Source organism: Glycine soja, chromosome 7 (assembly GCF_004193775.1).
Source record: "Glycine soja cultivar W05 chromosome 7, ASM419377v2, whole genome shotgun sequence".
NCBI classification, from domain to species: Eukaryota; Viridiplantae; Streptophyta; class Magnoliopsida; order Fabales; family Fabaceae; genus Glycine; species Glycine soja.
The window spans coordinates 8,854,352-8,870,716 of record NC_041008.1 but is presented as its reverse complement, the minus strand read 5'-3'; the positions used below and the strand labels follow the sequence as shown (position 1 = coordinate 8,870,716).

The 16,365-nt window shown below is 30.1% G+C and overlaps 1 protein-coding gene across 1 annotated transcript; it reads right to left on the bottom strand.

Annotated features, from left to right (window-relative positions):
• Window positions 1-1,472: 1,472 nt before the first annotated feature.
• Window positions 1,473-6,649, bottom strand: LOC114419369 (glycosyltransferase BC10-like). The gene is made up of 2 exons (XM_028385021.1): window positions 5,708-6,649; window positions 1,473-2,174 (listed from the first exon to the last, which is right to left on the bottom strand). The coding sequence occupies exons 1-2, from the start codon at window positions 6,197-6,199 to the stop codon at window positions 1,533-1,535; spliced, it is 1,134 nt and encodes a 377-aa protein (XP_028240822.1). The 5' UTR covers window positions 6,200-6,649; the 3' UTR covers window positions 1,473-1,532.
• Between the last annotated feature and the right edge of the window lie 9,716 nt (window positions 6,650-16,365).

Below are 16,365 nucleotides of genomic sequence, written 5' to 3'. Positions count from 1 at the left end.
ATATATAGTGTACGATTTCTATGTTTATGGTGGTTTATCACTAGTAGCTAGAAATTGTTATCATAAGAAAACAATAAAAGTCTAGAAAATCATATTTATAAATTAAATATAATTTACCTTCTGTTTTTATCCCAAACATTACACTAATTTGATAATTTTAAAAGAAACTGATAATAAAAAAGCTAAATTAATATCATGAAGGGTCAATTCGCCAAGGCACAATTTATAACAAAGCTAAATGTAAATATTTCAATTAATTAATTTAACACTCTGTAAAAATAATTTATTAATTTAACACCTTAATAGAATTACAAGGTAAGGTTGACTTTGTGGTTAAAAGTAGAAGAGGAGAAACAGAGATTATAAATTCAATTTTTCTCACTAATATTTTAATAAAGACTACAATTAACATTTACTAACGAGTTATAAGTTAAGGTTGGCTTTGTGGTTAAAAAAATAGGAAGAAAAAGAGAAGAGATGGTGAGTTTGAATCATTCACACTAATATTTTAACAAAAATTAACAATATTTATCCAAAAAAATAACACGTTACTTTTATTATTATCATTGCCATGAAAAATATCTTTTTTTTTCTAATTGAGTCTTAATTTCATGAAATAAAATTGTCTGACTTTATTAAAAAAAAAATTGATACTTCATGCTACTTGATAAATATTACATAGGCTTAAACTTCAATTCATTTAACTATTTACTTCAGTCATTAATTTTATGAATTTTTTGGCTTGTCTATGTGTTGACACATTATATACTTTAATTTAATTGATGTAAGGTCATATATACTTGCTAGAGTCTTCAAATATGAAAAGTTCAATTTTGCTCTCTTTCCAAAACTCAATTTATATTATGGGTATTTTGTTTATAACTTATGGAGGAAATTAATTAAAAAAAAGGGGGGACGGGGAGGGGGGGGGGGGGGGGGGGGGTAAAATCAAAGTCAAATTACCCTGATTATAAATACTAACAGAGGCAGAGTCTAATGTGAGGAAATAATTCATCTCTTATTGTGGCAAATTATGCTTAAAATTTATATTGAAAGATGTATCTACTTGTCTAGTCATATAAATAATATCTTAGCAAAAAAGTCAAATCATCAATATATATAAAGAATTGTATAATTAGGTAGTAACAAACATTTTAGTTGTCCAGTTAATTAATTGACCGGTATGTATCAGAAAATCCAAAGTTATTCATTTAAATATAAATACCTAGCTAAGTATGTACTGTGAAAGTAAAATTTACAGTAAATGTGGCCAGATTTGCTTGTATTATTGAGTAACCAAAACAGAGTTTTTTGCCATAAGAATAATATGTCAAGCCTGTAAAGAAATACAAAATAATCTTTATCAATAAGAAAAAGAAAGGGCTAAATTCTAATTAGTACCCTTGAATTACTATTCATAAATAAATGAATATGAATCGATGTTCAACCTCAAAAAGAAACAATAAAGCACATAAAAAAATGATCATATGAACAATCAAAATTAAAGACAATAAGCAGAAACAATATATAATTCAATTGAATTGCATGATCTTTGGAGCAAATCGCAGCAGTCTATCCAAAGCATGAGGTGTGAACTTCCTTGCAAACAAATGGCAAATATTGGTGGTACGTCCATTGTACTCACACGACCTTCCAAACCTCAACTTGTTAAAAAACTCAATAGTAACATCTGTTCTGAAATACCTTGAAGGATGAGGTCCACCCCTTGACCAATCAACCCATGTCAAGGTCCTATTAGAGTTTCTCTTCCAAAATTTGATACTAACCAAAGTTGGCAAGTAGTGCTCATCACTATAGCAACTAGGTTTGCAATACTTCTTGAACACTGAGAAATATTGGTGATCAGAGACTATTTGAAGGGCAAGAGAACGGTCTATTTGGAACCATTGGGACCCTTTTCTCCATTGGGAGAGCCTAATTTGAGGCCTCATTTGGGGACTGTACCTGCCACGGCCCACTTCACCTGGCAGATCATAGGCTTCCACAAAGGTCTTGGTTGAGTTCATTAGATAAGTGTAGATGGTGGAGAAATTGAACAAAGGAATGCATGACTCTGAGAGAAGTACAAAACGTTGGTTGGTGAAATCAACAAGTGCATTGGCTAGTAGGCGTCTCTCTGCCTCTATCATGCTATTCTCACCCCACCTTACCTCCTGCATGCATGTCACAGGGAGAAAATCAGATTATGAAATTTACTTTTTTTTTTTTTTTTTGTTTAGAAGAGAAAAATCATTTCATCTCAGACTTAGTATCAAACGAAATACAATGAGAAATACAATCAAAAGGCTGGTTACTAGCAAATAATCCTTACTCTCTAACTAGACCGTGAGTGACACTCTGAAATTTAATTAAAACACATTTTAAATTTGTTGGAGACCAACTACTATTCACACCCTGATGAGTTAGGAAGCAGATATAAAAGTATATACACAAGAGATTATAAATTCAAAGGGAGTAAAAAATTTTACTAATATATATTTTTTAGCTACTTAGATCTCAAAAAGATTGAGACAAGAAAGTTAGTTGGATTTTTAAGCAATAAATAAAAGTAAAATCTACAACTTTTTAGTTGGAAGTGTTAAAAATAAGCTGGCTTGCAAATTATTATTTGTTTATACCTTTTATGAATAATTATATAAATATCATAATAATTATTTTAATCTTGTTTTTTTATTATATCCGATATAAAAAAAATAATTATTAAAATAAAATATAAAAAAATAAGATGATATTTTAATGACTATTTATATAGATATAAATAAAAATATAATAAAAAGTTTTTTCACGATTCAAGCATCCTCGTGTTTATCTTCTATTTTCCTAAGACAAAATAATGTTTCATAAGATGTGTGTACCGGACCATCAATAAAGAATGGCCGGGTTCATGAGTAAGCTCGTAGAGATGTATGGAATTTGAGTCTTGACTCTTGATTAATATTGAAGGAACACTTTTTTTAATTGACATTATTGCTCAGCTAATTTGTTTTGCATTTGTTTCATTCAAATAACAAATTAATATTTTTTTTATAGGCAAATAAATAATATGTTATATATAAAAACCAAACTTATCACAAGATGTAACAAGTTGGCTATCGTTACATAAATCTCAGCCAAACGTTCGAAAATTAAAAAGCCCATTGAACCTCCTGGCCCCAACATAAAACATACCACATCAACAAACAAATTAATATCTACTCTTATTAGTATAATAGCGCATAACTTAAATATATTTCTCTAAAGTTTTTCAAATTAGTATATATATGTTTGCTATCAACAAACAGATATATATATATATATATATATATATATATATTGCTATCTAAAGATAAATGAAATAGCAAAAGATATATTAATTTATTTTGTCTTTATATTCGTTTTTGCATGCCGGGGACAAAGTACGTGAAGAAAGGAATTATGAAAAGTTTGATGAGTTAAAAAATCATAAGCATTGGAAATTGAGAAGAATAGAATTCTCTTGGCAGTGGAAAAGGAGTTGAAGCAAAGAAAAGTACGACCAGTTTGCATTGAAAGGCCAAAAAGACAAAAAAATCACTAAATCTTTTGTTTGTTTTTAATCTTTTGCATTGACGACATTCTACCACCACTAAATTATTAATTATATTATAAAATAATTAATATTTTATATATAAAATTAAAAATTTTAATATATATTAAATGTACATAAGTTTATATCGTAAATTTTATGATAATTAATTTTAATCTAATAATTAATTTTTTAACATATATAAATTTTTACTAAACTTATAATTTTTATTTAAAATTAATATATATAAAAAAATACAGATCAAAATTAATTATAATAAAGTCAAAATAAAAAATCTATTAATGTAATAATTATAAAAAACCATAATTAAATTTATTTAAAAAAAATAAAAAAAATTATTTTAAAAAAAATTAGAAATATGAATTTACAATCCGTATATTTAGCAGGAATACTTTTAAAATTTACAAAGATTTGTTGGGTACATAAAAAAAAATAGTAAGTGCACGAGCAATCTAAAAAGAAGCCGAAAAAATGGACATTCAAAAGATATAGTGAGCCCAATAGTTCAGTTTTAGAAATTTACTAGCTTCTGGTTTATTGATCAATACTACAACTTGTGTGTGTGTATATATATATATATATACATATATAACTGCAAAATAATAAATTAAAAAAACAAACAAACAAACAAAATACTTTTATTTGGCCCAAATTAAAAAGGGGACAAATGGATAACCAGTTAACCAGAAAGAAACTGGAATTGTTAAAGAATATTAACTAAAATATTGCAAGTTCATTTGAAAAAATAATTTCACTAAAAAAAGAACAAAATATATATGACATCAAAAGATCTTATTTAAAGGTACGGAAAGTAATCTTTTGCAGCCTTTTTAGCTGGGGTCTGATTATTTGTCCTCGATCTCCTCAAAACTCTTCTTACAAGCAATCCTCATGTGTTGACATGAAGATAACCCCAGAATAAGGTTACCGAGGTTATTCCAAAAAATTCATAATTAATAATGCGTGCGACTTAATTTCAATGATAGCTAGAAACTTAATTATACATAACAAAGTGTCTACTGGTTCAGGTTCAATGTTCATGCAGAAAGGTGTTGCACAAGTAATTTTCCTAAAATATATGTATGTGTTAATTAGGAATGCGAAGCAAAATATAGTACTGCTAATATTTTATAGCAGGATATGCTTAGATTCCTTAAGAAAACAAGTGCACTAGAAGTATACCCTTAAATATTGTTGCCTACCAACAATATTGCCAAGATAGTAGTAATACAATTGTGCATGTGGAGAAATACCGATACTGAATTATTTTTTAGACGTTGAAACTTTAAAATAGAATGAGAAAAGTCTTTACAACTACTAATTAAATCCAAGATAGTAGTGGCATTGTCTTCTCATATAACAACACATGAACTCTAGCTAGGAAAACCGTTGTGATAACCATTAATGTCAAGAAACACGGAGCAATTAAAAAAAAGTACAATAATGTCAACTAAAGAATTAAAGAATTGTTCCTACGTAATGAGCAAGTAATTAAGTCCATCTTAACTAACAAAGGGAACAATCAAAGTATATATATATATATATATATATGTTCTGCTTTGAGGGCAAAATCAGTTATAGACTTAATAGTTCTCGCACTCGCACGGACTGTAAATGTGATTTAGGAACCCTTTAATTAAGGATGGGGAAATTAATTTATTATTTATTTTTAAAACTCTAATATAGCTGGCAAAAGAAAACACTGGAAATGCGATTTATACCATAATGAAATGAAATATAAAGGGAAAGTCCTTGCCAACCTTAAAACATTGATGAAAAAAATCTTCTTTACTCATTTTTAAAGTAATCACCCTATAAAATTTTATGCCATTCTTAAACACTGATGAAGAAATCTTCTTTGGTTATTTTTAAAGTAATCACCCAATAAATTAAAATTTGATACAACTACTAAAAAATTCTTAAATACTCTTTTTGTTACCGGAAATTATTAAAAAAATACATTAAATACTCTTAAATCTTAATTTACATAACATCAATAAAATCTTCCGCTTTATCAGTTCTTTTTCATTTTATTTATTGGAAATCTGAAGAGACCGTGAAAAAAAAGTATAATATAGTTTTTCATCTGTTAAAGTGACAAAAAGGTTTGTGTGAACTTACCTGGCTGGGGATATTGCGGCCATGAAACACAGAGCTTTCAGGCACTGTTTCATTGAAAGAAGGATAGGAATGGACGTAGATAGAATACAGCCCTTCATTTCCTTTGAAGAATCTCTGCCATAGAGGAGCCAATAGCACAGGACCTTTTGTCAAAAACATAAATGCAATCTTAGGGGTTTGTTTGAATGGGAGTTTATGAACCATAGGAACCATGGAGGCTCTCCACAACAACTCTTCATCACTCATATCATGCATGGCCATGGGGGGCTTCAAGAATTCCCTCAACCCTACTCTGGTGAAGTTCATAACCCTTTTTTTGTTGATCGAGGACGAATTGGAAGAAGAAGGTTTGGTTTGGTCGTTTCTTAACCGAGAGTTAGAGACTAATCCCTCGAAGTACTGAAATTTATTTTTTGTTTGGTTATTTGATGTTAATAATGAGATGTTGAAGGAGTATGGAGGAGAGGGGGACAAAGAAGGTGGTGGTTTCATGAGGCTATTGGATGAGAGGGAGAATTGTTGGATTTGAAAGTTGACGAAGGATAAGTTCTTGAGAAAGAAAGTGAGTGTGATACCAATGAGTAAACCAATGCCAAAAACTAGACCATGAGAGAAGAAATTGAGAAGGTCGAGTTGAGCATTGAAGAGTTTCAGATATGAGGCTGCACCTTTGCCTTGTTGCTCCTTATTATTATTCTTCAAGATGAAGGCAAAGATTTGAAGAGTTGCTGTTGTTGCTGATTGGCTTGTAGTACTTAATTAAGTCTCTATTAATGTGTATTGAGTTTTTGTACAGTGAGAGAGAGAGAGAGAGAAACCGTGATGCTTGATTCTAGACTCAAAGAGATACTTAAATTGATCCAAAAACAATACCTATATTCATATTCTGTAGTTTATATGAGCTGAGGCTAAAAGGTTGTATTCTTTTACAGTTTATGAATGGTTATGAACTGTGTATACGCAATAGAAAATTAAAATACTAATAATCTAAGAAGTTGTATTCTTTTACAGTTTATGAATGGTTATGAACTGTATACACGCAATAGAACATTAAAATACTAATAATCTTAAAAGTTGTATTCTTTTACAGTTTATGAATGGTTATGAACTGTATGCACCCAATAGAACATTAAAATACTAGTAAAAAATGGGCGTTTTATGTTGCTGAATAAAAGCAATTGTTATGAAACATGCATTAAAGTCTGTCCGCAATTAAACTTTACTTTAATGCTTTAATATGTGTGTATATTCTGTTGTAAATGAATTGGCACCAAATTCTGTATGGCTTTAAGTATGAGGTTGAGATATATATAGATATGGAACGCATATTCCAAGTTTGGGAAAACAAATTATTTTCCTTTCGGTACGTAATGAAACAGATTAGTTTCTAGCTAATAGCATCGAGTAATGCCTCCACGATAAAAAAAAAAAAAAAAAAGCATCGAGTAATGATTTAATTTTTTGTATAAATAAGTTAATTCATGAAATTATGCGATCCTGTAAAGGAAATACTATAGTTTAATTTTAATGCATTGTGTAAAAAGATAAATAAAAAAATAGAAAAAATCTTTTTTCGTTTTCTCATTCTTTTTATTTGATAGATCACAATTAATTTCTTATAAAAAATCACAATTTTTTTTTTAGATATGTTCATTTTTTTTCTGTGTGTGTAACCATAAGGTATTTGAGGTTTTTATTTCATACTCAATTAATCCCCAAATGAAAACTTCAGAATTCATATAATAAATAACAATTCACAAAAAGAAACTGAAAAAAAATCATAACTTAAAATTTTTTGTTAATTTTTTTTATAGTTATCTTCTTTACATTTCTTTTTCAGAATGTTAATTTTTTGTTTACTCTGAAACTCGACCCGTTTATGCGCACACTATTCTTACCTTGCCTTTTACCATTTACACCTCTCACGTGCTTTAAAATTTCTTTTATTATTATATATCCTTTTCACGGAAACATGATTCTCCCACCCAAAAGCTAACAAAAACATCAGTTGTGCTATGTTTAACAAAAACAATATCACAGAGTATGACGGCTTCTTGCGTGGGATACCCCAAATGGGTATGCACGGTGCGAACACCAGTTTCTGAATGGACTGTATCGTGAGTGTGGAAATTATACCGTTAGATCTTGAGATATATGTGGAATTTCCGTAGAACTGTCCACACTAGATTTTTTCTCTTTTTTCTTCTTTTTTGTCTTTTACGTTGTACCACTTCTGTTTTTTCTACCACTTTCTCCAACTACAATTTGAAAATATTTGTTTTATAATTTAAAATTTATAAAAATATATTACTTATATTAATTTTATTTTTATAAAATAAAATATTTATTTTAAAATTTATTACTTAAAATTAGATTTTATATCTTTTTAAGATTTTATTTTTATGGGTCAATATAATTTATGTTTGTTTTGTCATGTACGTTGGTTTTCAACTTAATTTTATTTTAAGATTTTTTATTATTACATAAGGGGTTTATGCCTATATATATTTTTCTCTTCATCTAGCAAAAACACATCAACAAACTTGCATTACTGATTCATCATGTTCTATCATATTCTGAAGTTATTTTGCTAGAGTTGTTTTGTTATTTAATTTAAGATCTTCTTCTTATTTATTTATTTTATTTTATTTTAATCTTCTAACACCTTCATCTTTGTCAAAAGAGACCCACACCACCAAGCTTTGTGCGCAACCCATCATCATCACACACACCATAAATCAAACCCACAAACCACGAACCATCATAACTATCACAGAATGAAGTTTTATTTCAAAAAATAAACTAAAGAATAAAAGAGAATAAAAACACAAGCTCCAAGTTACAACCCTGAGAAGAAAAGTAATCGTTACCAGCTCCTTTCACTGTGTGTGCAAGCCACCGTATGCATGCCGCATTGCCACCAAAGATGCCACCCATTTCTTCACGTTCTCTATCTCCTTCCTTTCAATCGTAGCATCAAATTTGGTGGTGGTTTAAGATAGTTGCATTTTTTTCCTAGATCTGAGAAATGGATTGTAGCTTGCAATTTTTCCCAATTTTGAAAAGTTGTTTCGTCTTAGCAACGTTCGTTGACTTCCTTCAATGTCTCCATTGTTGGGTTCCTTCAAAGTTGCCGGTGGTTCTACCGCCGCCATTAGCTCTTGATGGTGGTGGTGCGGTGTAGAATTGTAGTTGACTGTGAGTCGGATGGAGAGAGAAAGAAACAGAGAAGAAGAAAGTAATAAAAAAAGATAAATAATAACTTTTATCCTTAAATGTGTAATTTGTTAATAAATGCATCCCTGAAAGATGAAAATACAAAATTTAGTCTCCAAAAATGTAAAAAGTACAACAAATATATCCAGCCATTAACTTTCATCCGTCACTCTTAATAAAATAACCTACATGACACAGAAGGATGAATTTTTCATTAAAATGATTGTCAATGTGACCATTTCTAATTGTCAGCATAAGAACATATTTATCATATAATATTTTATTTTTTTTACTTTTTGTCTTCCCACTCCACTGACAAATGCGTCCCTGAAAGATGAAAATACAAAATTTAGTTTCCGAAAATGTAAAAAGTGCAATAAATATATCCAGACATTAATAATAGATCATGACTAATTATTATAATTTTGAAAAACAATAAACTGATTTAATCTTTAATACTTGGAATCACGACATGTTTGGCTTCCCCTACCTACACCACACATCATACATTAATATGGATATTTACGCTTCACAGACCCATTAGTTCTATTTTAATCAAGGTTTTCAAAACAGGATCGGATCGACCGGTTCAACTGGTCCAATCGGGAACCAGACATCCAGTCCAAAAGCAACATTGAACCACCCTCCCAGAAAATCAGACTAAAACCAGTAAAACAAGAATTAAACCGGGTAAATCGATGAGGACGGGTGGTTCACCGGGTTTAACCGGTTATTCAAACAACCAAAAATAGAAAGAAGTTATAGGAAAAGAAAAGATGTATCAGTCACACCTGCATAAAAGAACGAGAAAATATGCAGCAAGAGTGTTGTACATACACCAAATAGAAGTACAATGAGAAGATACGAGGATGTGAAAGCTTCTAGCTAAGGGAGGAAGAGAAAGCTTCTATTTTGGCCAAGCGAGGAAGACAAAGATGTTGGATTTCAAATGTTGTCGTCATGATATGGGTCTGTGAAATATATTTGAAAACAAAGTTACTTTGAATTTTAGAACTTGGGTGAAAATAAATAAGTGGTTGGATTGCTACGAAAACTTAGAACACACCTTGTTGATTGATTATTGAGTTCAAGTTGACTTTATATCTATCTTTGCTCTCAAATTCTTTAGATAATTTGAATTTCATGAAAAATCAATGTTGTTTGTTAGCCCAGTCACATTACAAGTCAATAAAGTCCTTAATGATCCTTGTTTGCATGTGTGTTAACTGTGAATGCTACAACAAAAATGACCTATGCCTACCGACGAAAATCATCACTAGATGTAAAAATGTGTAGGTAAATATAATAAGAACTTTGTCCTACGGACATTTTGGCCGTCAACATTTGAGGGGACGTACAATGATGAATTATAGTCTATCAGTTGATATTTTACCTACGGATTTACTTTCACTTATAATTACATTTGATTGTCACTATATATGGTTCCTACAATTGACAATGTGTGTAGGTAAAAGTCATTAACTTATATCTACAACCTCTAATCGTAGGTAAAAACATTAACTTATATCTACAACCTCCAACTGTAGGTAAAAGTCATTAACCTATGCATACCATTTGAAAGACGGTAGATACAAACCATTTACTTATACTTATAGGCTTTAATTGTAGGTAAAATTCACATAATAAAAAACTCACATTGCTCGTTATCTATTGAGATGATTCATGTTTCCAAATTATTATTAATATTATTATTCTGTTATCTAGATAAAATGAATATCAATTGTATCTAAGTTAATTGTCTAAGTTTTTTATAAGTTCAAGGAACTAATTTATGCAACAAAGTAATTGTCTTACTTAAAAAAAAAGTTCTAGTAGTTTTGAAACATTGGAGTAAACATTGAAAATTGACAAACATGAACTAATTAAACTCCTCTCTCTAAATGAGATGACCACAACACTAAGGCTAATCACAAAATCACTTGTTATCCCTTCTCCCATTTGGTTGCAAAATTTCCCATACATGTTGCACATCTTCATCCACTGAAATTTTGCTTGCCCTGTCCTTCCAAGCACACCAGATTGCAATGCAGCCACCACTACAGTCACCATCACATATGTCATCACCTTTACAAATAGATAGTAGCAATGTTCAATTATACTTGTAGTGTGTTTAGATTCACTCTCACTGGAAGCAACTCAATACTCTAGTGAAGTCAAACCAAACATCTTATTGTTGTCATGTTGTATAGTACAAGTAAGTATTCCTTATTAAACTTATCAAAAGCAATTTATACTTCACAAATGGCACCTATGCTAGTTGAGAAGAAAATTCAAGTAGGTTTGATCAAAACGACATATCCATGGATCCCAACTCCCCACTCATGGTCATCAATGTAAATTAATTAATTATAAAATCGAAATAGCCATAATCTGAATTTTTTATTAATAGCAGCAAGCAATTTACCATTAAATGCATTCAAGCAATAAACAACTCCTTTTGTCTCTTTTTTGGCAATTAGCTGCAGTTTTCCATCTTCAACAACAAAAACAAAAATTCTTCCCTACATGTTTTAAAATGGACAAAGGAAGCAGTATGTCAAAAGCTTTGACTAAAACAATGCTAAAAAATACAAATTTCTCAACTTATTTTGGTTGGTTTATTTTCCTCTAGCAATACATATGTAGTTCTCAATACAATTAATAAGCAATCAACCCAACATAAGCTACAAATTCCATTTCATATTATAATAATGAAATAAGTCAAAGCCTCCATACTAGTTCAAAACTAGTAACTTGGGGAGATAAAAATATGGAAATAATTCACTTTCATGTTATGATCTCACAAAATGAAAATTTATAAATCAATTTTCCAATTCATTACCCCACCTATGAATCTCCATAACTTGAACCAATGTAGACGAATGCATTATCATAACCAACAAGATAACAATTGTAGAAGTTTTTGCCTGTTTATCCAATGATTGCAACAAGGACAAGACAACAATTTCATCTTAACCTTAATTTAGTATATCTCCAAGTTGAACCAACACCTAATTCTCTCAATTTTATGATATAGATTAAAGATACATATCGGTAATAATCACTAATTAAACTTGTAATTAACAATAGAGTTGAAAATAAAGGAAGATGTCTTACTGAGAAAGTTATTAGAAGTTTCCTCCTCATTGTAGCATTTTCACAAACACCTTATAGGAAGTTAAAAATGGACTGAATAGTATTTTTGAAGGCATACATCATCTTCGTTCACACATCATCAACACCAGCAACAAGGTATAAAAACACCAGCAACTCACCGCCAACGATACAAGCACTGGCAGTGGTTTCTCCATCCCTCATTGTGTTGTTAACTCGTTGGCAAGTGCACCAAATTTGTCACAAGTAGTAAAATACTCGAAAGTCTAAGTATCGAATCCATGGAGACTTTGTTTGTACTTAGATTGCTACAAACCCAATCTACAAAAAATAGATAAGGAATTTAAAATAACAGATAAAGAAAGATAGGAGATAAGATAAAGATTTAAAGATAAAAAATAGAAGATGGAAAAGATAAAAGATTTAAATTAAAAGATGATAAAGATAAAAATAGAAGATAAAAAGATAAGATAAGAAAAGTAAAAGATAAGAAAAATAAAAGATTAAGATGAAGATAAAGAAAGATAAATTCAGGATGTGATAATGTTGGAACCTAGTCTGCCTTATTTGGAATACTTGCCCCTGACGTCTCACGATAACAAACATATTTTATCTATCTATCTCCCAAGTGCCTTTGCAAAGACTCAACAGATAAAATAAATGAAGTTCTAGATATTTGCTTTGATGTATGGGCATAATGGAATCACTCTATGTCTAGAATGATTTTATTAAGATACCCCTTCCGGCTTAGGATGTAGTCATTAGATAGCTCTGAGTCTTCGGGGTGTTATTTTCTCCTTGGCTTGACTCTCATTTTATAGTTGTTGGAGTGGACTTGGGCCTGATGCCAAAAATCTTCCTTATTCATATTTTTTATGTTTTCTGGATCTTTTTCACTTCTAATCCCTCCTTTCCATATCTGCAAGCCATAAATAAAAAAATATTAATTCCTAACATTTAAGCAAAAAATAACTGCTAAATAAATATTTTTAAAGATATTTTTATTATCAAAAATAGTTCATATTTAGCAATTGTCACATGTTTCCATCCACTTCACTCTTTCTTTATTTTAATTCTTTTAATTCCATCTACTCTAGGATTATTCTATGCAACCTCCTGCTCAAGAACTCGTCGCCAGGGATTTGCACGACACTGTTTGGACATTCCGCCACATATACCGTGGTACGTTTCAGATTCCAAACACACCCAATAGATTTTATCTCTAATTTCTGAATAAAATCTCATTATGATTGCTCATTCTCAGTCTCTCTAGGACAACCAAAAAGTCATTTGCTTACCACTAGATGGACTCTATTTGTTAGTGGAAAGAGGCTTTTGGCCGAAGACTCTGTTTTGTTTATTAGGTATATTCATTCATTCTTGCTTTCTACAACTTTCCAAATATCACTTTCCTCACTGATTTTAAGAGGCTTCAAAGTAAAAAGTAATTGGCATAAAAAAGTAAAAAGTAATTAAAATATTTAGTATTGAATATTAGAGAATAATTACTACAAGTAATTTGCTATTATAAAAATAATATTTTATTAAAAATCATTTACAAGTAATTTTTATAAAAAAAATAATTTTATTTATATAAGAAGAGTAGTTTTACCTACACCAAGTGGTTGTAGGTATAAGCTATTTGAGATTTTACCTACACTCGCCATTTGTATGTAGAAGTCTTTATGATTTTACTTACACTAATTGATTGTAGGTATACTTTTTTTTTTTTTTTGGAATTTTACCTACACCAAGTGACTCTAAGTGTGAGGCCTTTAAGATTTTACATACACTCACTCTTTGTATAGGTTGGATTTTTTTTTATTGAGTTTTTCCTACACCAAACAACTATAGGTACAAGTCTTTGATTTTGCCTACGATAAATATTTGTTGGTGAAAGTTTTTCCAAAGTTTTACCTACACTAGGTTAAGCATGTAGGCATATGTCATTTTTCTTAAAGTGAAAATTATGAGAAATGATGAAAAACAAAATTAATTTGTGTGGTTTTTCCTAGGTGTGAGGCCTTTAAGATTTTACATACACTCACTATTTGTATAGGTTGGATTTTTTTTTTTTGAGTTTTTCCTACACCAAACAACTATAGGTACAAGTCTTTGATTTTACCTACAATAAATATTTGTTGGTAAAAGTTTTTCCTAAGTTTTACCTGTAGAAGCATATATGATATGAAGTTTTGATGATGCCAAAGACGAGCGTGATTCAAGTCAAGAATTCAAAAATGCAAGAAGAATGATGTGCTTAGTTAGGATCTTAGAAAGAATTCCTTAATTGATGCTGCATAGATTTGGCTAAAGGAAATATTTTACAAAAAGTTTTTTAAGAACAATTATGTTTTCAAAAATATGATATTTCCTCTTTGGTTAAATTGATTGCTAGAGGATGTAATCGATTACCAGTGGCTAAATTGATTTCTAAAACAATTTGAAAATTTTGAATTTGAATTTAAAAGCCTATAATCGATTACACAAGGTATGTAATCGATTACCAAAAGTTTAAACTGTTTGTAACAGCTTTTAGAAATTTGAATTTAAATTTTAAAAGCTTGAAATCGATTACATCATTTGTGTAATCGATTACCAGACACAAAAAATTCAAATTTCAAGTTTGAAGAGTCACAAATCTTTAGAAACTAACTGTGTAATCGATTATCACATTTATATAATTGATTACCAGTAAGGAATTTTTGAAAATAACTTCCAAGAGTCAAAACTGTTCAATAAGTTTTTGAATGACCATCAAAGGTCTATAAATAGGTGACTTGGGATACGAAATTCCTTAGAGCTTTTATGAACAACATTGTCTTATCCTCTCAAAACCAAATTGTCTTATCACTCTCAAAATATTCCTTGGCCAAAATATTTGCAAATTCAATAAGGAATCTTGATCGATCTTCAATTGTAATATCTTTCTCTTAAAGAGAGAAAATTCTTCTTCTTCTTATTCAAAGAGATCTGTTTAAGAGACCGAGGGTCTCTTAAGTTGTAAGGATTTATGAACACAAGAGAAGGGTGTCCCTGTGTGGTTCAGACTTTGTAAAATGATTTTTACAAGATAGTGGAAATCTCAAGCGGGTTGCTTGGGGACTGGACGTAGGCACAGGGCGTGGCTGAACTAATATAAAAACTGAGTTTGCATTCTCTCTTTCCTTAAACTTATTTTATTTATTGTAGTTTATCTTTTACTTTAAAGAAGTTTATTTTGTATTATTCTTTGAATAATTCATATTAAGGGTGCATTGTTAATCCAAAAGAAAGTTAAAGTTTTAGTTGGGAAAAGTTTTGTATCTTAATTCAATCCCCCTTCTTAAGATACTGAGACCACTTGTTTAACATTACCTACACTAGGTTAAGCATGTAGGCAAAAGTATCTGTGGGCATAGGTCATTTTTCTATTAGTGGAAATTATGAGAAATGATGAAAAACAAAATTAATTTGTGTTATTTCATTGTGTGATTTAAGAGATACACTTACCTACTTTTTGTGCATGAAAGATATACTTTGTAAGAATCAAGGAATTTGAGTTGTTGATTGCAATTGTGTCATTCTTGTTAATCTGTTAATGAACTATTCATGGAAACTTTGTGTGGGCACCACAACTTATTTTGAATTGGAATTGATGGAACTAACTTGTGAAAATTGGAGCATGAAGTGGTTATGAGTTTGTGATTACTATGAGTCATGTCTTGTTTAATTTTCATTAGGATTTGAGTTAAAGGTCTATTTTCTGTCTTAGTTATTTTAGGATTAGGTTCTACCTATTGTTTTATTTCTTGTTTTGTTGCTCAAGGACAAGCAAAGTTCTAAGTTTGGGGTCTTGATAATTAACTTTTAATCCTAGATTTTGTAGTAGTTCAAGAGAAATTGTGAGATACCTTTCAAGTTTTTAAGCTTTGTTTATATCCATTTAGTTGAGTTTTTAGAAGCTCTATTTAGTTAGGATTTTTAGTTTATACTCTTTTACTCTTGATCTTTAGTTGTTTTCTTGTGATTGTAGGAACTTTATTAAAGTCTAACTTTTGAGGTCTTGCAGAGACAAAATAAGCTTTTTGGAAGTCTTGAGAACTTTGCACACCATATGCAAGGAATCACACACCCAATGCAAGTTCGAATGTGCCAAAATGTGAAATGCAAGAATCACACACCCTATGCAAAAATTCACACCATCTGCATTTGACTCCTATAAGAGAATTTCCTTTTTATTTTTGTTTTGTTTTATCTTAAACTCTATCTAGCTTATAGCTTTAATTAGGGTAGGTCTTATCTTCTTTAAAAACAGAAAAGATTGGACGTAAAAGATAGATTGGGGG